Source organism: Pseudopipra pipra, chromosome 1, assembly GCF_036250125.1.
Source record: "Pseudopipra pipra isolate bDixPip1 chromosome 1, bDixPip1.hap1, whole genome shotgun sequence".
NCBI classification, from domain to species: domain Eukaryota; kingdom Metazoa; phylum Chordata; class Aves; order Passeriformes; family Pipridae; genus Pseudopipra; species Pseudopipra pipra.
In genome coordinates this window covers 72,280,706-72,304,471 of record NC_087549.1, presented here as the reverse complement: position 1 = coordinate 72,304,471, position 23,766 = coordinate 72,280,706, and the positions used below count along the sequence as shown (strand labels likewise).

The 23,766-nt window shown below is 38.4% G+C and overlaps 1 protein-coding gene across 2 annotated transcripts in view; it reads right to left on the bottom strand.

Moving 5' to 3' along the window:
* Positions 1-23,766, bottom strand: part of ADCY2 (adenylate cyclase 2) — a 214,342-nt gene that overhangs the window by 127,698 nt on the left and 62,878 nt on the right. The window contains exon 3 of one of the 2 annotated variants that reach the window (XM_064660924.1): positions 20,694-20,855. The exons of the other annotated variant lie outside the window; for it this stretch is intronic. Coding sequence (XP_064516994.1) covers positions 20,694-20,855 — 162 coding nt within the window. The remainder of the gene's footprint in view (positions 1-20,693; positions 20,856-23,766) is intronic. 2 annotated transcript variants of the gene reach the window in all.

The window sequence follows — 23,766 nt, the reverse complement described above, 5'->3', positions numbered from 1 at the left end:
ACAATGGTTGTTTCATCTTAATCTAAATACATCCTGCTTAAAAAGCATTATTTTATTCGTTTGGTAAAAGCTCAAACAAAACATCACTTTAGCAAATAATGAGCTGTGCTGCCATATACTAAAAGACAGACACTACAAATCAGTTACACAGCCTGCAACTAATGAGTATGACTGATAGGTGAGAGACACTGTTGTATTGCAAATTGTACTGTATATCCTTTAAAGGCGGATCTGTATGGCAGATGGTTAACCACAAAACTGCAAGACCAAAACCCAAAGTTTAAAGCCTCAGGTAATAAATTTCTTTGACCAAGGACACAAAACTCAAAAGTAAAGTCGTGATCATTTATCACTGACAGCGCAGTACAGCATTAAGTGTCCCAGCAAACCTTCCCAAATTGTATCATATGCTCCAGTGCAGATAACTCTCAATTCTATTACCATTTCCCTATGCTTAATTCTGTTAGATGTTCTTTGGGATGTCACGGAGAACATGCTGGGACGCTATTATCTTCTCTGGGACACAGCCATAGCTGCATACTATGGTCATCCACTTTTGTTTTCGGGCAATGTAGTGGGTTGACCCTGGCTAGACACCAGGTATTCACTAAAGCCACTCTCTCACTTCCCTGTGCAACTGGACAGAAGAGAAAATATAACAAACGGTTCATGAGTTGAGATAAGGGCTGGAAGAGATCACTCACTGATCACTGTCATGGGCAAAACAGACTCAAAGTGGGGATATTAGTTAAATTAATTACTAACAGAATCAGAGCAGGAGAATGAGAAGTAAAATAAATCTCAAAAACACCTTCTTCCCACCCCTCCCTCCTTCTCTATGTTCTACCTCCTGCCCATTCAGGAGCGGCAGGGTGACAGGGAATGGGGGTTACAGTCAGTTGTTGTTTCTACCGCTGCTCAGGGAGAGGAGTTCTTCCCCTGATCCCCGTGGGGTCCCTCCCATGGAAGACAGTGCAGTACACTGGTGTACAAAACACTCTTACAGAAGAGTTACTTCAGGATCATGGGTGTAGTTTACCCTGAATCCCACTTCTGTCATACTAGAAACTATCCAGACTTGGAAGTGCTCAATGTAGCTTGTAGCAGTCAACCAAATATGCCCCTTTGTAAAAGCATAGCATGACCAGACCCCGAGTATTACACACAGTAGTGGTCTACTCTTCTCAAAAGGAGTGGAACAAGATAAAAAAGTTCTGGAGAGAAGAGCTTGGAAAAAGGACAATATCATGGGAAGATTATGAAGATTGACACACTCCAGGGTAGACATAATGCTCTTGAGTGATTTTGAGCTTATTGGCTCTTAACTGGTCTAACAGTAAAAGTTGTCTGCTAAATGGATGTAGAACTGAGGCAGCAAAACTATGTTTGAAGTATATTTAGACACTGTGCAGTCTTACTGCTACTAAATGAAGTCCACCTTCTTGGTTTGCTTTCTTTACAGATAATCCAGGCAATCAGTGGGTAAAAATAAGGGCTGTTAGGCAGGTTTTAAAGGGAGCTATTAGACTACCTGGTTTCCAAGAGCAGTTTTAGCTGCAGATTATAGGCAGGGAAATGAGACTATCTGGTATTTGTGATTGCCACACACCTACGAAATATCAGAAGAGAGAGAGGGCCATATATTGATCTATTCAGATTTTAAAAATCAATAATCAAACTTAGCCGAAGAGACATAGTAAGTGCTTCTATGCTTTTAAACACTGTAAGTTTTACTAGGACTTTTTCAACATTTCTTGCTAGTGAACAGTTGCTATACGTGTTCAATAAATGATTAAATGAATGGCACTTATACCACAATAATCAAAGAATAATCAAACAAAGAGTTTAGCAGGAATTAAACTAGTAAGAAACAAAAACAGAATTAGAACATTTTATGAATATATTTAATGACTATGCACTAAAAGCAAATTAAAACTTATTCTAAAAGCACTTCAAAAAAGATCTAGCAGTCTTTAACAAGCTTTTATTCACCAGTCTATTCTTTCACAAGCTCTTTAGAGGCTTGCTTATTTTATATTGTAGGCAATATTAATCTAATATTTAAATGATCCTCTACCAGTCTTTCAACATTAATTTAGTATTCAATACAGAGCTCATCACAAGCAATATACTTAGAGCCAGTTTAAAAATGCTCAAGAGATAAATCCAAACAATCACCAGTAGTCAATTCCAATAAGAATTAATAATAATCCACCTCACATCCCAAGAAATTATAATTTCATATGCTTAAAATACACATCAAAATAAACAAACTATAGTACAGTAGTTGGAAGTCCACTGAAAATGTCTAATGCGGATGAAGGAAAAGATTAGTCACGTACCGCCATTGGTACCAGATGGATAATTAAGGACTGAATACAACAGGAATACAAAGACTAGTGCAGGTAAATATACAGAACAAAGACAGTAAAAAAATGGTTGGAAATATTGAGAAATTAGAGTACAACAAAATGGATGAAATTTTAAAATACTACTATATTAACTTTTATATTATTCATACTTGGGAGAAATATTCAAAGCAAATCAAGTGCCTTAAAGACTTAGACTGAAACAGGATGCTGACTAAGGTGGTTATAAAAACACCAAGACTGTCATGAACATCTTTAATAAGACCCCTCACAGTTATAGACATGGCTGCAAGATGAATCCTGGATTCTAAACATCCCCCAAAAGTAATGCTTTGTAGCACATAAATAATTTTTTTGCTCTCCACTTTTGGTATTGTCTGCTTTTTTTTACAGCTTGATATTTGAAATACCAAAAATATTATATCCCGCCCTCCATTAAACAATCTCTCTTCTCCACAATCCTTATTTTTCAAGGAAAATTAATGACCTTACATCCACAACAGGAAAAGCAGAATAAAATTAGCAAATTACAAAGCTGTCAACCATTTTGCTCTGAATCATGTGACGGGGGCACAGCGGTGCCTACCGGCTGGCAGGGGAAGGGAACTGGAGAAGGTGGTCCTTGCCTCTGCTGCATGTCCTTTCTTCTGTGAGCCCCAGGCAGCCTGTACAGATCCCATGCCCGAGTGGGTCCCCAAGCAAGGAAGAAATTACAGGCTGCACAAAAGAGCATGTAATACAGGAACTGCAGAGGGGGAAAAAAAGAGCAAAACAAAAGGGAGAGTAGGTGGAAAATGACTAAATTTAATGTGCTGCATTTTGGACGAGACATGCCTGTTACTGCTGTTAAAAATAAACAAACAATTAAATAGTCTAGATTTGTCTCCCTTCTAGCATGTTTATGGTAGTTACAGGAAATTCTATCATATCATGGGAAATGTTTCCATAACTGAGGAAATTTATATCATATTTGAATAAAGGTGTTTTGGAACAAATTAACTGCATGTCTTTTAGCTTGCCTATGCTGTGCTCGGTTGCTATTTTTTTGAGGAACTACTGCAGTAAGGGACTACCAAAATACCGTGTGATGTTAACTGAGATGTGTTGATTTTGTCCTTAATTAGGGTCAACGTGACCTAGGTCATGGCAAACATCTCCAAGTGTTAATGATGACGGGCAAATTCATTCACAAGCTAGAATCAAATTTCCTCTACGTTAAGAGAAACAAATCCATCTGGATTTTAAAGCGCAGGTATAGCAGGATCAAAGCGGATGCAGAAAGGCCCCTCAGAAACTCTGTGATAGACGAGCAGAAACAGATTTTGCTTTCCTTCTTTCTGTGCTGCTTTCAGACGCTGTCAAAGGCAATCACCATCAACACTTGCAGCATGGGGAGGGAGCCAAAAACCTTTATGAGAATTGTCAGGTGAGGAACAGCAATTGATCTCAGCAACACTGGCACCAGAGGATCCTTGCAGCTCCTTCTGGCTTTGTAATCTACATAGTAGCCTTTACTTCTGCTTGAACAGCACACTTAAGACCCTAAGGTACTTTCTGGCCTTGGACAAGTAAGAGTTATAATGATTTCCAGGCTCATCTGATGATACAACCCACCTCATGTTTCAGGTGAAAAGTAATTAAATTCCCTACAGTGCAGGTAGAGACAACAAACAAACAATAAGAAAACCCATTAAGTTATATTGATTTTTTGAAAACTTTAGAAAGCAGGATGATTTTTTTTATGTACCATATAAAAGATCCTAAAATACATAATGATATTCATCAGAGCTGTTGAGAATAGACAAGAATATGGCCAAACATAATATGTTCTTTTCCACTCCAGATCTGAGCTTTTCCTTTGCAATAGCTCTCCTCATGCTACAAACTTTATATGTTTGAAATCAAACTGTATGACCTCAAATATCAAAATTAGCATTTAACCAGTAAGGAAATTGAATAAATGGAGGCATGCAGCATAACGATACTTGAAAGGACTTCAGATAAATCAGCAGGACTTCAAGAGTCAAAGCCAGAGAGACATAGGTCAGCTCTTCTGAATCCCAAAGCAACATACTGTGGTACTTTGGCACTGATGAAATGTTATCACTGCTCTAACCTTTGAAAACACAGAATTTTAAAATAGTTCTGTAACTGAATACAGCTTTGGATTTATTTTCTCTTTTTATCCATCTCAACAAACTTCTTAAAATGTAGAACAGAATTAACTTCTGTTAAATGTCTTTTAATTCGATTCTCTACAACACTGTAGGGAAAAGGGAAAACCAAACCACCCAAAACAACAGAACAGGCAGAGCTTGCTGTCACAGTACAGTATTAATCATATTTGTTGTACTATTTCCAAAAGCTTACTTATGTAAATGTAACACTGCAGGAGACTTACCAACTATTAAAAATATCTAGATATTTAAAAAGAAATTATTTTTCCATGTATATTGTGGTATAGCACTGTCCCTTTCCACAGCTATCTCCACCACTCTAAAATGCTGTAAAAGGCAGTAAAAGAAAAATGAATATCCACAGTCTCAATCTATGTAGGAGGTATATACACTACTTGTTTGTCCAAGCCTCTTCTGCTCCTCCAGATAGTCTGACTTTCAGAGGCAGTGCTGTGTTCATGTGCTCTGTGTTTTAAGCTGTGACTAATCAAACTTTATGGTCTGCTGCTCACATCATGACAAAGTACATGAAGTTGATGAAGAAACAGAATTTGTGGAAAGAAGACTTCTACACTTTAATACGGGTTTATAAAAAGGTCCTGTGATATTCAGATGTGTTTAATTGCAGCCGGACTCACTGAACCAAAATGGAAGGTACTTCTATGCAAACTTAACAAAAAAACCCTTGCTAACTACAGCTGCAACACAACACTGTAATCCACAGACTTTGATTTATTACTAAAATAATGTGTAGAAGAGGGGAAAAAAATATATTTATCTATATCATGTAAATCTCATATATATAATCTTGCATATTATATATATACACACATACATGCACTAATACTGTCAAGACCTTGTATAATGGAAAACATTTTATCACTGCTAAACTGCTGAATACCACAGAATATACCAAAAACTTTCCCTGAAAAATACTGGAACTATCTCATATCCATAATATGAACAGATTTGCAATCCTGAGTTCAAGAAAATATGTATGAGTTTCGAGCCATACACACTGCAGTTCTACTTTGATCCTTGTGTTGGGTACTTGTTAAGGGAAGACTCTAATAAATGAAACATAACCCCCCTTTGAGCCACTGCTTATTGCTCTTTTGTGAACTGACTTTGTCAGGATGAAGCACAATATCCATAATGCATTCTGAAAATTTTCTTATCAGCAGCTACATAATTATCATTGCCTTCTTTTGGCATCCAGTTAGTGAGACGATAACTGCAATATCATTCAGATACATTGCAATTTTTCTTTTTTTTTTTTTTAATTCATGTCCAATTATATGTCCTTTTGATGAATACATGTTTTAAAGAGGAATAGAGTTATCTTAAAAAAACAGAAATATCAAATTGTTCCTCCTGGTCTAGAAAGGATTCTCTGCCTGCTCCTAAGTACAGATATTCATTTCCTACATCCCTAGTAGTATGGGTATAGAAGAATATAATTTTTAATATTTAGCTTCTTAAATTGGCATTGTTAAAAAAAAAATCCAATAAGTAACAGCCCTGCAGAAACAATCCTAACTGCTCAGGTTTTAGCACAATACAGTATAACCGTAGCCACTATTTTCTCCTTTAGAATTATTTTTAGTACAAGCAGACCTCAACATTTTATCTTCTGACATGAAAAGCAAACATATTTATTTCTCTTACTTCACCCTAATAAATGCATAACAGTTCTTTTGAACCTCCTTCAGAAACTACAGAATCATGTGCATTTTGTTAAGCAAAATGTTCTGAGTCTTCACCTCAAAATTGCATGGGTCAGGTCACAGATTTTTAATTTCCTTCACTAGTAACATTTCAGCTAATTTGTGCTTGCTTTGAGCATCAGGCTCACCATTTTTTTCCTCTTTATTCAGGGTCATCAGAATTTACATGACCTACTTCCTTACTAAACAAGCATTTATGAAGTATTAATGGATTTTCTGTCTTATAGACTGTGCTTTTATACTGTGTAAGGAAAAACTTTCAGATCAGAGAAAGGCAACAAGGAAGATCAAAGGTATAGAATGGCTTTTCTAAGTAAGGAACGATAAATAATTTTCAATCCTCCAGCCTGGGAAAGAAATTATAGGAGAGGTGTGACAGAGGTTTATAATATCATAAATGATCTGAAGAGGGTGAACTAAGCTCAACTGTTCAGCCTTTTCCAATGTAAGAATTTGGGGGATGCAAACAAGCAAAAGATGGTTCTTCCTACAATGCAGTTAAGCTGCCGAACGCTTTGTCACAAGAAGCTGTCAAGCAAGATACAGTATACTGAGGGATTAGAAAAAAATCCTTAAATTAAAATTTTAAAAAGGCCTAGCTAGGTTGAAAAAAATTATGAAACAGGTTTGTAAGAAACAATAAATAAGAAATAAGGCAAAAATGGATTTCAAACAAAGGTGTGAGGGAAGTAGAAAGAAAAAATAAATCATGGGAGAAAACTTTCAGCAATTCACAAGGAAAAAATTTGGAAGGCTAAAATGGCAGACTTCACAGAAAACAGAATGTGTAGGGTTGGAAGAGACTACAGTGGGTTGTCTGATTCAAACTCTCTGTTTAAGCAAGATCATCCTAGAGCACATGGCACAGGACTGCATACAGACAGTTCTTGAATATCTCCAGACTTTTGACTTTGCTACTTTAAAGTCAATACAAACCAAAGGGTGCCACTTTCAGAGGTATCAACATGATGGCCCACAGTCCTAGTTTTCAAGAGGGGAGGATCTATTTTTCTTTCTATAGTGCAAAAAAAGCCAATTTAACTGCACACACTGCAACTGCAAAAGAGCACCCCAGATACAGAGAAGCACCATCTTGCAGCAGTTAAGTCTTTCCCTACCTCTTAGCTCCTCAGTTCTCTGAGATACCCCAATATGTCTCACATCAAATCATCCCAACTGAGCATGACTGAGAATCTGAACAACACTATCTTCCTTGTGCTGTTTTAACAAACTAATTAACAGGTACTACAATTTTTTAATCAGAACAGAAGGAACCATTTCAGATATTTTAGAGATGGAAAGAGCATTCACTACTGTAAATCCCTTTTCAAAAGCTGTATTAGTTCAATCTTTCTCAAAAAATTATCACAACCTCTCTGGCTTGACTCTAACACTGAGCTCACCTCTGTTCTTTACCCTTACATTTCTTTTGATGACAATGAAGAGGAAAAAAAATGTACACCACCCCCTGAATGCTCAATGTGTCTCTAGGGACAGCATTCTCTGCTCTGGCAGTTGGCATCAGAAATGCCTTTCTTTTCTCTTGGCACCCCCTGAGTGACTTCCTGCAGCAGTCCTTCACTGTCAGATATCATTTCAGTTCAGTAATTCTGGAGCAGCATTTCCACACTTACTCTTTTTTAACTCTGGTATTATTGTTGTTGCCTGGAACTCAGCAAATGTGATCAGTGAAAAATCAATTACCTCATCATGCAGTAATACATATACCTGCAACTCCCAGAAGGAAATATTAAAGTTTTACATTTTCTCACGATGACCATGTCTTATGGATTCAGGCTCACCACATGCCACATGAGAATATGAAGGGAAGAGACGCCCAGCAAAGAAATTGCCCCCATGTTATACACTGCAAAGTTACTAAAATCTAATTTTCATCAAGTTCATCAAAAAAACCCACTTCCTACACAAAAGTCATAATGCTGTTTACAAATATATGGAATTCTATTTGAAAATATGTGGCTCTGGTTTACGTTGGAGGTTGCTGAATCTCGTAGCCTGACAGAGGTAAAGCTGCTACAGCACCACATTCCCATATCCATCCAGTTGCGAAGCGTATGGGCACACCTACATACAACACATATATACATATATCCAAAGCCAATCACCCAGATCAATTCAGACTGAAAAAAACACAAGACCAAAACAGCACTTGGGCAAACACAAGCTGCACCAACTTTCTGATCCTGCTCCCCTCGCTGGCTGACCAGTATGAAAGCAATTTAATACAAAACACATACACAGATACATTATGTATCCCTCCAGTAACTGGCGACAGATGTGATCTGTTCAATAGCCAGCCTCTGGATCACTCACCCACCTGCACAAACAGATCTGTCTCTGGTTCAGTTTGGACTCCTGGTTACCTCCAGCAATCAAGCCACTAGCCTCTAGCCTCTCCAGTATCCATCCCAGACTTACAGCCTCATCTCCCCACTCACCAGCTAGTGTGGCCTGACCAGTGATCACACATGCTGAGACATACACCCACAAAATATATATGCAGTACAGTCTTTCCAGCTGCCTCAGCTCTCGAGCCCCTCTGAGCCACAGCCCCCTTGAGTACCAGCTGGCACTTAGATCTCTCCATTCTCTCCAGCTGCTCCACTACAGACACCTGGGACCCTGTGACACTTGGTTTCCATTCCGTGGTCCCCCTGCACACATAGACATGTACATGGACACAGAATACATGTGTCCCTTCATCTAGCTAGGAGTGGAGGTTGAGAAGACAGGACAGGCAGTGTAGGTCAGAGATAGGGCATGGCCAGATAACTGTACTGATCAGCAGCCCATTAACAAGTGATCAACCCCTTTTATTGCCTTATTCCTTCATTCTCCCTCACCTGTGCCTCCTCTAAACCACTATGACCCCTCCCTTCCCTCACCTTTGGTTTCTCCCCTAAATATCCCATCCTAAGTCTTGTGCAACCCAAAAAAAGCCCTATCCCTGCATCCACTAATGAGGCCCATGGCCTGCTGGGAGTGACCCTCTCTATCTGTAGGGTGAGCTAGGAAGCTATTCCCATTGACTCGCCTGGCTGCTGGTTGTCACTCCTACACACTTACTGTGACAGCCTAGCAAGGAGCTTGGGCAGGGTGTTCGATTTGCTCTGAGTAATTTACTGGGGTTCCTCTGTTATTGTTTCCCTGCTCCTTCGGAGTTTTTAATCAACTCTGACCTAAGAGCTGATCCAATCTAAGCCAGTGGAGTTGGAAAGCACAGACAATGGACATCAGCAGCAGGTTGAGACAAGGAAAATATCCAAATCTCTTGTGAAAGCAAGGGTACATTTTTTCCAGAGAGGACAGTTGGCTGCAGCTGCAATGATTAGCTCAATAATAGTATGAGAAGGACTGAAGTCACTGCTGAGGCTGCTCCAACAAGCCTGAACATGGCTCTCCAGCACACCTTCTGCTGCCTAAGAGGGAAAGTAGCAGAGCTCTGCCATCCAAGACCCATCAGCATCAGTTTCTCATCCAAGACCTGCAACAAGTGATTCAAATGCAGAGCTGGGTTTAACACCAGCTGAGGAAAGGAGTGTTGCAAAGTGGGATCTTTATTTGTACTCTGCTCTAACCTAGAGGGAGGTTACTGACAAAGCCCAGGACTGATGACACAGGTAAGTCCAGGGAGGACAGAGAACATGTTCACAAAGGTTAGTGCTTGCTCCCCCACTGTCCCAGGCAGGCCACCTATGCTTGTATTCAACCCTTGGATTTAGGAATATTTTTAGCAAATGCAGCTGAATTTCAACAGAAGCTGAAATAACGTAGTTGACAGAAAATAGCTATATAATGACTTAAGGGACTACGTCTGTACCATGTGCATGAGATCCTGAAGTGACTCGGTCAATACCGATTAGAAAGGGCATCATCTCTGCATTCAGAGATCATCAGTGCAGCATCAATAAACTGAACTGAGGTGAGAAACATTCACTGTCTAAGTGACTAGATAGCAGAAAAAAAGGTGTCATTGCTCATGACTGCAAACAAAAATATGAACAGCAAATGAAGCAAACTCTAGAGCAAATAATGGAGAACATTATTAAAGGTGCCTTATTACCCACGTTTCAACTTTTCAGTATTCTACTTTCTATTTATTAACATTTATGCTTTGGTCTCCATTTTTTGCATAGATAATTTAATCAGTTTCTTCTCTGTCTCCTTATCCTTTTTGCTGCATGTTCTTTTTTATATATCTTAGCCGTTTCTCCTCTTTTAAGACTTTCAAATTGTTATCCTATGCTTATTTCAATAAGCAGAAGTGTGTATGGGGGTAGTGGTGCAAGACAAGCCCTAAGGATCTTAACCAACCTAAGTGGATTTGATGTTATGAAATTAATTAAACATGACAAATGAGTGGATCTAAATAGCATGGTAGGGCAAAAGAACTGGAGCTGGAATGCCACCACTTCACTGCCCTGTTAGACTCAGAGGACACTGTCACTACAGCAACAGCCTCTCTGGGTGTCACACAGGGAGCACATCATCTCCTCTCTCTGTTCCTGCCCGCTGGCCTGTGTATGAGTTGGATGGAGAAGGCAGATCGCCTGGGAGTATTGCTCGTTGTCACTATGGGTTGTTCTTTCCACAGGCCAAATTTTAATGACTCTTTTTCCACAGGGCAAGTACCATGCAAGCATCCAAAACATCTCTCGCAGAGAGCGTAGGTGTGTGTACATGAAGGTCAGCATCAGTCAGCATTCAGAGACCACCAGCAAAACCCCAGCAGACTTCCATCAGAAGCTAAAACTCTGTGGGGAAATGAAAAGATTATGAATCCTGGAAAGAACAACTTTAGAAGCGAATCCGTCACAGCAGCAGCTCTCCAAGATCGAGCAGAGTGGAAAAACACCGATGATTCATGTTTTTATTGTATAGTTTTCCCTTGGACTGCGCCCCCCCCCACACAGCACCATGTTGTCCCCTCTCCCCGAACCGGCCCTCGCGCCTGCACAAGCAGTATTAGTTGTCTCATCCGCTTCTCCCCAATCCCTGGCTTGTTATTGGACCTTGGTCCTCCTGTATCCCCCACTGGTTAGCAGAGCCCTCAAGCCACTCCCTTTCCCCCGGACCTTGGCTCAATCACGTTTCTCCTTCTAAGCCCTCCCTCGGAGACCTTAAAAGCCCGCAGGAGTTTCAAATAAACCACTTTTCGCCCTGGAATCCAGAGAAGAGACTCAGTGGCTCTTTCCTCCTACTGAAGGGGGACCACGCCACTGAGACCCTCTCCAAGAAACCACGAGCAAGGAGTTGTAACCATCAATTCTGTTAAAACTCTATCTCATCACCTACATACTAAAGGAAACAGGATTATTGCACATCTCATATTTGCATTCAGACTGTGAAGCTCTCTCACACAAGCTGCTGCAAACCTCCTTGAACAATCTCAACAGTGTTACTAAAAGTACGTATGTGAGTAAATGCTCATCAGGACAGAGTCTCTTCTTCTCTGAAAAAAATTTGGGCAAGATCTCATCTCCATGAGTCTTTGGACAAAGTGTGGCAAATAACGCTGGTAAATAGGATGGACAAATCCTGCTGTGGTTAGCCTGAATAAATGTTTCTGTGACAGAGACGCTGCTAAACTAAGATCATGCAGAGTGAGACAAAGAAGATTATTCAAACGTGGCCCTTGGAAATCTTTTAAACAAATGAGCAAATCTCTTCAGAGCAAAACCTAGTTTATCTCTTCAGAGCAAAACTCAGTTTTGGCTTCTAAAAGACAAAAGTGTGTCTATGTTGAGGAAGTCAAAATCTCCTGCTTCAGAGATTTGTTATTCATTTGCATGGGAACTGACTGAAACAATTTCCCCTAGTTTAAAATTGATCCAATGAACTTTTAAGTTCCTCTTTTCATCCTCTTCCATAGTAGCACATAGTGACAACAATTGTTAGAAGGACAGGCACTGGGATCTTGAATAGCTACTATTTTGCAAGCATGGAAGTCTTTCCACTTACAGGATCAAAGGAACTAATTATTCTTGCTTAGGAGAGAGAAAATTTTCTCTGGGTCAGACTGATAAGTATTGATAAGGATGTAGAGGGCAACAGCCCCTTTTTTTAGTGTTGAGAACAAACATGTGGTGGGATCCTTTAGGGTGATTTTGCTCAGGTGTTTGTTTCTTGTCCTGCTGAGGCCTCAGTCACTGACCATCTATCAGCCTTAGTTCTGGGCATCCATAACCTGTTGAATCTTCTGCAGAACTATATTGTTTCAACATTGATAAGTCTTAATTATTTGTTAAAACAGTGTAGAGAGCTGTGGATTAACTGTGCTACTGTATATCTAAAGACACAGAAGCTGGCCTAATGTTGAGATTCAGACATCTCTGCACATCTTGTGTTTCCAGAGCAGCATTAAGTGCTTTCACACAGCCTGAACTCCCAATGCCTGTGAACCTGAGCTAGGTCAGTACAGAGCCAGCTCGATTACTTCCGACCTGTGTTCTTGTGGCTTCTGAGCTGACAGACTGCCACACATCTGTGAGAAAATACAAAGGGACAAAGAAATTAAAGAAAATAAAACTGCAAATAGATTAATGAATCTAACTTTAAGTCTGATAAACCACAGCAGATGCTGTTGCAGACTGCTGCAATCAAAATTGAAACATATAGAATAAAACCAGTTAACAGTGGAGGAGCCAAACACCAACTGTCACTAATACTGTCCCACTCAGAAACAGGTAAGAGCTAGCAGAGTCCAGGCAGGTGACCTTTCCAGCAAATATGCAGCATAGAGTCTTTAGTATACCCAGAACCAGTCTAAACTGACAGCAGATAAACATGATTTATTACACATGACTAGTGAGAGGCACGGGAGAGACATGATTCCCTCTCAGGCCCACACAGAACAAATAATGATGCCATTCACTGGGCATGCAGGAACACATGTACCTTGAGAGGGGAAAGCATATGCAGAGCAATTACCAAAGGTGCAATCTCTGTAAAGAATTAGGAATTCACAGATGCACAGAATCACTGAGGCTGGAGGAAACTTACAAGATCATCCAGTCCAACCCTCCACCTAACACTATGGCTGTAACCCTTAATCCACTAAACCGTATCACTCAGCACCAGATCCAGATTTACTTCAGGGTTTGCAGATGATGTCCTCCAGCTGTTTCCCTGCTGGTAAACCAGAGTAGAAGGTAGTTTTGAGCTCCATGATCATCACTTCTGTATAGCTGTTATCTTGCTCACTAGCACCATTTCAGTCAGGGTCAACCAACATTTTCCCAGAGCCTTGACATGTTTTAGGGGGCAGAATATGTCAGGAATTACTTGGAGAAAGTTGACACCTGACAATCCTGTTTGGGGAAGGAAGAAGAGGTCAGAGACTAGGAAGGTAAACAAAAGCTGTGCTCCAGGATCAGAGAACAGCTCTCCTTTTACCAGCAGCAAAGCTGTAGCTGCTCAGAAAAAAAATAACACGTGGCAGAATTTTACCTTGTTTGCATCTGGCCTTATTTGGTTCTTATTTGGTACCTGATTCCATCACACACAGCACCAACAAGATTTGCACTTAAGAGGCTGTAGTTAAGGCAGTTCTCTTTTACTGAAACACACTGAGGACCAATACATGCAGAGTGGGCCGAGGGAAACAAGGGCTACCCAAGGACTCGCATGACCAAGCACTGACAGGAATGCACAGTACAAATTTTGGAAGATAATTGGAACAGGAATGACTTCTGCTTCACCAGCGGCTTAGCACTGGGGGATGGCAGGATCTTAGATGACAAACAGAAAGACCACATCCTAGCGCAAGTATCTACAAAAAGATGGGGTTTTGAATTACTGCAAGGGAGGCATCTCAGCTGGATTCTGACTTGCCAAAGGCTTCTCTACACAACAAGTGTTTGTGCTCCCGATCCCTCTTACTTTATACTGCACTAAAAGTGGCTCAGTGTATGAGGAAATGTATCCACATATTGATAGTGAAAAACCTTTTTTTCAACTGAATTCTTGAATGTAACACGTAGGGTTGGATGATAACTCTGTGAGTACATAAAATGACAAAGCATCATGTCTAGAGTGAGTATCACTCAGAATTTAATGCTTCAGCTTCAATAAGAGGAGAAGTAAGTTACAATAAATTTGACAAATAATACCAAGCTGTAAAAGTACTATGCAACTGAAAAGGCTGGGCAATGTCTGTGAAAATGGAAAGGAATCAGCAAAACTAACTCAACTGAAGGATTAAGATTCTTTACTCAAGACAAATTATCTGGACAGACAGTATTGCAAAATTCTGAATGTATGGATTTAATCTTTCACTGGTAAGTTATTATTTACATTGTCATCCTTAAAAGGATATGGAACACAATTCCCTTGAAAAGGTATGCTGTACAGGTGAGAGTTTGGTTGCTGCTCAAGCCTAGAAGTACTGGGATTTCCAAACAACTGTTTAATTTTTTTACGTTTTTGGAGGTATAGCAGCCTCAAGATTGAGCATTCTGACATAGACATTTTATAATTTCATGAACACACTGAAGTACTGGGTACTTGTTCAACAAATTAATTTATATTCTGGAAAATTAAAATTTCTAAAAGAAATTGTCATTTTTATGATAATAAATGCAAGCAAAAGCAGTATAAAAGTGATAAACAAATATAGAGATGAAATCCATTGCTGTTAAAAATATTAACTTAAATGGAATTGGCACAAATGTCCATCTGACACTTTCAGTGAAGCTTAAGAATCAATGCTAACTGGAGATGTTTCCATGATGTTTTTCTTCCGTGCTTTGATGATTTCCTACACATCGCACCAGAACTATTTTCTATGCATCTCTTAGATGCTGATTTTGGACTCCAGGTAAATGCTGCCTTTGAAAACCCAGAACTGCCTGAACACATGATTGCATATCACAATGCAATTCTAAGACTTTGCTGAATCTTCCTTCATACTAAGTATTACAGGTCTTCCCTTTACAGCCTTAGGGACTTTACGGCAGATGTTCACATTCTCCATGTTAATGCTTCAATACTCTAAAACACAATTATGTATTCTCCTACGTATCTATATTCTTGTAGGCAAGTGGGCTCTTCACAAGCATATCAAAAACGTACAGATTGTCTTAAAAAAATCAGTGAAACCCAAAGTACATCCACTGATTGTAAAAATTAGTTAAAAAACCCACAGCAGATGGCTTTTTAATATCTGCCTATATTTAAGCATAAAATCAAGAGTAAAGAAACATGCAATAATAAAAACTATGACTAATGTATTGCTATGCAGGACATAGCACTCCTCTCTCTAACTGGCTTGCAGCTGCTGTACAACATGGTGAGCTACACTGCTGCCAGTGTGGGGACAGCAAAGGGAAAAAGGCACCAAGTATGGGAGACTGGCAGCTGCTGCTGCAAGAAATACAGCCTCCCTCCTTCGACAGCAGTCACTGCCCTCCATACCTGCAGCAGGGTCAACAGCAACTCATGTCATGTAACTGTGCAACAGAAAGCAAGAGTTGTTTAAGCTGCATTACCTTCAGGAATAATTGTTCCCTATCGCCTTCAAAAAAAAGGTTTCAAGGAAGAAGGATATTTTCAACCCACAGTAACAGCTTCTAGCCATTTAGACTACTAAAATTCCTATGTGCTTTAGAGTTTCACTGTGCAGCCATACAGCCTCAGGGGTTATACAGCAATGAATGTACTTAAAGATATGGTCTTTTTTCCCAGACTTTTTTTAATAAACATGATTTTTTCTTACACTGTGTGATAACAGCATAAACCAACTTATGTTTCTGAGCCCCAGAGCTGTACATTTTCTTCTTTTACTAGCCAGTGAATGCTGATGCTTTTTTTTTATTTTGCTGCTATGCCACTCTACTACATAAAACATTTTATGTAAATACCATTACCTGTTAAAGATATTCAGTTAACAGATGAGTTTAAATCAGTGGTCTAAACATATGGTATATGCCTATATATTGCATGTGGATTAGAACATCTAAATGTATATTACAGATGACATTATCAAAGTGGTCCATCTTTGAAAATTCTCCTTCACTTCTGATTATGAGCTTTTGGTATAATTTGTTTCAAGATTTGTAGTGACTAAGAAATTGGTAATTATTTTTTTAAATAAAACCACATTCCATTTTCCAATCCACTGTTGTTTGGTTCATTTGGTGGTTTTTTTCCTGAATAGGCCATAGCCATTTATTTTTTATTTTGTAACAGGAGACCTCAGGCTAGCTGATGGCAAATGTACAAGATCTTGTGGATGTAGCCTTGGAATTGTCCAGTTCAAACACTCCTGAAAATAAATTTTTCACTTAGCATTTGGTTTTTGCCCAGTAGGACAGAACATTATCTTAAAAATTACCCACTGCCAGATCACACAAACAAAGGCCTTCATACAAGTTGTTACAAATTGTTTCTTTTTTATATATGCATTCTTGAACAGAGTCCAAAACCAATATAAAATTGTATGTATGTACACATGCATTCTGCCTAGTTGCAATTTTGTGCCTCTAAAAGGGACTCCTTTTACAGTGCTGCAAGAAGGTGCCAAAAAAAATCCCCCCAAAAAGTTTGTAGTGATTTAGCTAAAGTTTGGAAAACACTTCGCCACAGCTCACAGAAACAGATTGCAAGAGCAATGAAACTGCTTGTTGAGAAAGTAAAACTAAAAGACTAAAATAAAAATATCACACTCCTCACATAAAACATAGGGGAAAAGAAAAACGGAAGCTTATACGATGTTTAATTATTTTGGTTAGCTCTTTTTTTAACAAATTGAGAACAAAATTACCTCTAATGATAATATCAAGACATTATGAGATCAGAATGGCTGAGCAGTTGATAGTAGAGCAGGAAAAACACAAGTATTTGATTAGAATCTGTTCTGGTTTAGGGAAAAACAGGTTATGTGTTTATAGCAAGAGATGGCAGTTAAATACTTTCCATTCCAGGAATAACTGAAAGAGATGTTAAAGTTGTGAAAGTCTTCTGAGCCAAATGCCTTAACACCATAATTTGAGTTATGTTCGCTTACAGCAGTCCTGAAGCACACAGAACAACATCCCCTGCTTGGCAGTAGGATCCTCACCTGGAAAGAGGGGGCAGAGTCTCAGATTCAAGAGCGTGTGCCTTGTAAAGGTTAGGATTAAAATTTCAACAGAAAAAAACCCCCAAAACCCACATACACTGTTATTTTTTCATAAACCAAAGCTGGAACACAGGACTCTTTTTCCCCCTTCCTGTCGCAGATCCCACAGCTGTGCATTAAATTCCCCACAAAACTGCATAGGGAGACTAACTGGGTATTTTACTGTAGAGTCTGTGTCTCTGTGCTGAGCACACAGCACACTAACCCCTTTGTAGATCTGCCCCCCTATTAGCATTTGGCAGTGCTGCAGCTGCTCCTGGCGTGCTCCTCTAAGGCTAATGCCTACGTTGCAAGAAAGATGATGATGAAGCACAAGTGAGGACACACAAAAAAAACTATGAAAGTGATGAAAGGCTTAGCTAGTGCAAAAGCAGGCAACTCATTTATTTTACTGACAAAAAGGTTATGAGGCAAATTCATGATAGTCTAGAAGTACTCTCATGGGAGAAACAGAAATTGGATACTACTGGGTCTGTCAGCCTACTGGCCAAAAAAATGAGATCCAGAAGCTGGATGCCAAGACTAGACAAATTCCTACTAGGAAAGACGAACAAAATTTCAACATGGACAGTCAACAACCATGGAAAAACCATGAAGGCTTCTGGATGCACATCTCCATCATTGCCAATTTTTAAAACCAAGGTGGATTCCCTCTTCCCAAAAGACATGCATAGGTCAAACAGACTAATTCATGTAACCAGTAGAGAGCTTGTTGAAGGATTCTTTATCCCAGCAGGAGGCTTTTATCTCAATATCTCTAACTGAAACCAACACTGGGTAATCAAGAGCATCCTAAACTTTTCAGCTTTGGTGAAGTCACTTTTTGGATGTAAAATCTTACAGAGGACAACAAAAGGAATGACAAAACCAGTAAGATGGGCTCTGCCAAATCTCAATGCTTCTGAACATCGATTTTTCCCTACTGATAGGCTGAAGCTATGATTAACTTTCAAAATGCTATGAGTTGCTAATCAGAGTCACTGAAAAATGCTGAAAAATTTAAGACGGTCCAGCAGAGGGCTATCAAAAGCATTATATGGCGGGAGAACCTGATATAAGAAAACAAGGCTGAAAGAATATTTGTTCAGACGAGAACAGAAAGCTCAGAGAAGATACAATCTAAGTCTTGCAATACATAGACAATAATTATAAAGGAGATACAGGTACTCTTTACAGAACAATACTTGCTATATATATGAGGTATATATGTTATATCAACTTGAGGTGTACCACTGACAAATATTATTTCTCTCTTTTAATGTAATCTATATCTCTAATCTAAGCTCTTATTTGTGGTCTCACTTTTCAAAAGCAAAGAACACAAAACAAACATTTTTTGCTTACACTCCAAAGTAAAAACAAAAGTAATCTAAAAGTGTACAGAGGGCAAATGAAATGAGATAGTGTCAATTAATCCCTTCCACACAGTCGAAAGAATGTAGTGCACTCAGTACTTCCAGTAACTGCCAAGCTACTGGTAACATTTCACACATTTTACAAAGACAGAATACAAAATTGAGAACAACCTGGAAATTAAATACTCTTAACAGATTGCTGAAAGACTTTCACTCCTTCTGAATGAAACCAGAAGTTACAGAAGAGATGAAAGACACTAATTGTACATCACAGACCATAATTTATTTCTTTTGATTCTGTAGACATGAAGTGTCTAAAGATACAACATCTTCTGAAAGTGCTGTTTTAGGTACATTAAATGTGAATAGTCTAGAAAGATAGGCAAGAAAAGTAAATAATTTTTGCAAACAGCAACTTTAACCCAAAATAGTTTTAGAGAAGGAATGACAAACATTAATGCTTTAGCAGTATATCCATGCCCAGAATGAAAGCCACAGGTTGACATAAAACAAAGAATAACATTCTCCCTGATTTATTCCACTACAAATATCAATAACTGTATTACTGAATTATTAAAATACTACATTAACTGCAGATCTTGCTTAACATACAGTGTAACTTTGCAACCTCCACAAAAAAACAAAACTAATCCAAATCAGCAAGAGAAGAGCAAACCTACTTTTCTCATAGTTTAAAATTTCTACAGAGAATTACATCTTAGATCATATTTTGTTTACCAGATTTCAATTTCAATATTCCATAGAACACAGATCTGCAGCCATGTCTGGAAATAAAATGTATTTTCCTGAACAATTTACAAGGCAGGACTTCTGTAAAATCACTGCAATTTCGAAGCTATCCTTTGAGGAACAATATTTTCCAAAGTAAGTCTCAAGTAACTTAAAAGATAAGTAGAAAGTACTATTTGCTTCATTCTTAATGCTATTCACAATAAACAGTATCACGCCTGTCTTTCTTGTTCTAATAATATGCTTATAAAAATGTGTTTACTTTAAGGTTTCAGTAGCATTTTGATGCAAAAGTTAAAATAATTGTTTCCCTAAGATTGCATAACTATATCAAAAAGCCAAACCCAAGTATTTGTTTTTCAAAATGAAATCTAAATGTTTCCTTAAAAATAGAGATTTCTATCAATGACAGCTGGGATTGTCACAATACTACAACTAAAACTGCAATATTTCACCATTTAAAAGACTTTCTGCAAAAGAGTGAGGAAAAACAACTAATATTTGGACTTTTACATATTATTAATCTGCACTATGTCACATAGCAGATTATCAGATTTGAGTTACAATCCAAAACCCGACTGCAAACACATATGGATTCCCTAAGTGTCATGGAGACTAGAGTTAATCACTGGGCACAAACAGAATGAGGCTGTAAAATTCATATTAATGGCTGAGAATTACAAAAGGAGGAGAAGACCTACAGCAGACTTGGAGAGGGCAATGTCTTCACAGCAGATCTTTAACCCAGTAGACCTCAGGGTATTCAAAGGGACAATGTTCTTTTTTTGAATCAAAGATAACACTTTGACGCCTGGATAAAATCCTTGGTCTTGCAAGCTATGTTTTAATAAGATGAGGACAGGAACAAAGTGGTTTACAAAACAGAGGGGTAACGCATCTACCACAATACAGCTACATCACATAGTTTTTCAAGCAAGTAAGTTTTTACATTGGTGAGAGCTACGAGGCTGTAGGTTCTACCATTTAAGTGTGCAATCCAGCAAGACATAACATTACTGACACCTTCATTTTAGCAAGTGAATTACCTCTAAATTAGCAATTCATAAATGAAGACAGAAATAAATTTATACTCCCGAGCACCCACTAAGGCACTCCAGGCTCATTTACCAGGCTATTCAGCACACAATTAATCATTAATTCCACAAAGCACCTACCTGCCAAACCAAGTGTTCCTTTACAACAGCTGTACCTGATAGACAGACGCTCAGCACAATCGTATGAGATGCGGAGGTCAAGACGCTGGCAACTATAGCGTCTCTCATGTTGAAGGGCAGCATGGTATACACCACAAAAATAATGAACAAGAAAAATGATACCTGTGCAAGACAGCAAGACAAAAAAAAGAAGCATGTCAAATTTACTTCATAACAACATTAAAATAATAGCATTTAATTTTGAAGTCTCTTCAGCATAAAGTTACACAACAGTTTTTTTACAGTAAAGTTATTCCTAACCACTCCAGAAAATCGATTTAGGAAGAATTCATTTTTAAAAGTGTTGGAAAATTTGCAATAAACTAGATTAAAGAAGTGCAGTTGCAAAATACTATATTATGGTTTCAGATCTACACAATACTCCAAACTTTTCAAATTTATCTTTTCAAATTTTATTTTTATTAACACCCTGTTTACCATTAAAAAGTAGTTTTCTCAGAACTGGTGGATTCTGATTGTGAACTACATTACAAAACAACCTGCCAAACCCCTCCATAGAGCCTTGATTTCAATACAGAGAGATTCTGTACATTCTGATGCAATAAAAATTCACAATATGTGACATAATGCAAAAAGAAAAAAAAAAGCCCAGGTTCAGCAAAGCATTTTGGCTTAATAAGATTGTATTTCATGTATTTCTACATAGCCTATGTCAAATTCCATCAAAATACTACATTTTAAGGAAATATATTGATTTAGTCATGAAAAACATTTTCAGAAAATTACAGCCCACATGCAAAATTTTCGGTTAGCTTCTTTTAAAGAATACTAGTGTCCAAACTAACATTATGGAACAAACTCTCCAAATGCACAGCCCAACCTGTAACAGCAAAAGGGATTCCTTCACTATACATAGAAAATACATATTTGATGGTATGCATATGTTCCAAACTCCACCACACACTTGAGAAAACATAACTAGATTTGGGACACAGGTTTTGTACACATGAGTAGGCAATTCTGAAAATGTGCCAGCTTGTGTATAATTATATCTCTAAGCAAGGTTTTCCATCAGTTTTAGTTGAGTTGCAAGCCTATTCACCATCTAGCAGTTGTACACACATAGTATGTAACTCAGAAAGCTCCCAGGCAGGCATGAGCAATAATAATTTGCTGCTTGCTTCCCTTAGTGTCAGTTTGTTTTCTTCACATCTGCATGTGCTGATTATATAATCAAACCTGAACCCTAAGGTATGTGTACCTACAGGACAATGCAGGTATTCTTTTCCATCATGGAGACAGAGCTGGATGGAGGAGGAAGTCCACTTCTGTTCTCTACTCAGCTTTCTCCCATTCCTCCTTTAAGATTAATCCAGCTCCTTCCAGATCTCTCATGCTCTTTTCAATGCTGCCTAACTATCCCACATGCTTGAGTTAAAAAGTTCAATGCCATGAAATTAAACAAAACTAAGAGGGAAATGAGGGATAATAAGAAAATACAGTAATAAAAAAGGCAAAGCAAAAGCTTTGCTTCTCTACTGTTTCAATCTGCCAGCTGATAGCAAAAGGAAACAAAAGTGTTTGATACCTGTTTGGTTTCAGTTCTTCCTAAAAGTTTTAAGTGATCAGATGTTAGTAAAACCAACAGCAAAGGGTATAAAAATTTGGTCTAGGTAAGAGAAGGGTTAAGCAAGTATGATGTTTTAAAATTGTCCTGGCTTCAGAAAAATCAACTGTGATACTGAGAGAACTAACCAGTAGTCTTAAAACTTGGGAAAGATATAGAAAGCTCTGGCAGGCTAGAAGAGGAAACAAAACACATACCTTTGAAAGGTTGGGAAAAGGGTTAAAACTTGTCAGCTTAGCTTTAACTCCTACAGTAGTACCAGAAAAAATAATAAAACAATTAATAATCAAGATTACTGAAAGTTAAGAAAACCACAGGTAACAGCCAATGTGATTTTGCTGAGAACAAATCATGTTAAAGCAATCACAACAGGCATCAGTATAGGGGAAAATCCAAATAATGAATTAGGCAGCAACAAGGGATGTGAAAGGTCTTCTAATATAGGCATAAGAAGAATGGATACCAGAGCCAAAATACCTTACCAGCATGTAAGACCAGCTGCCTAAGACATGTTTCCAGTTAAAGGCCAGGCTGGATGGAGCCCTGAGCAACCTGGTCTAGTGGAAGGTGTCCCTGCCCATTGAGGGGGGGTTGGAAGTGGACTTTAAGTTCTCTTCCAACGTAAATCATTCTATGATTAAAAAATGGTTTGAAGAAGAATCATCCTGGCCCCTAGTCCTGGAAGAAGGATTTCAAATGCTCACATTCCTAGGGATTTTTCATGAAAACAAAGTTTTATTATTTCAAGTTTAGCTTTCTCATTGACTACAGGGAAAATGGCATTCGAGTATTTGTGAAAATTTTATTATTAAAACATAAAAAAATTTCCTTCTCTAACGGTCTTGTCTCCAAAAAATAAAACTGGCATATTTTTTGATATCTAATTTTATAGCCAGACTAAATGATCCACTCCATTTGTGAGGTACTTATTAAAACTCATTAGTGGATATAAGATAGAATATGACACTTGTTTTTTTCAATTTTGATATAAAACAGGCTACTAAGCATGGAAAAAAAAATCGGCATTTTGTAATGCTTCCAGTGACATCAGCTGTATCAGCTTCAAATTTGTTGTATATCTGTAACCAACTATCCGTTCTTTAAATTACCCCACTATTTTCCTTGGTCAAAATAAATGGATAATTTCAACATTCCACAACTACAGAGAGTGCTTTTACAAGGTTCAATTCCCTTGGCACTACACTTCAAGTTCTCAATTTCTGAACATCGAACAGGCTGGGTTGCACTGGAACTGTGTTAATGACCACTTGACAAAAAATTGACCCATCAGTTCTGGAAATTTGGGTATCAGAATGCTGTTACAAAGCAGAAGAGCTATAGTCCTGCTAAGACAGAAACTCTCATCCAAAACACATAGCCAACAGCTCCTGCCAATAGCTCTTTGATTCTTGGTTACACTGCTTTTCTCCTATTTCCAGTAGTGGT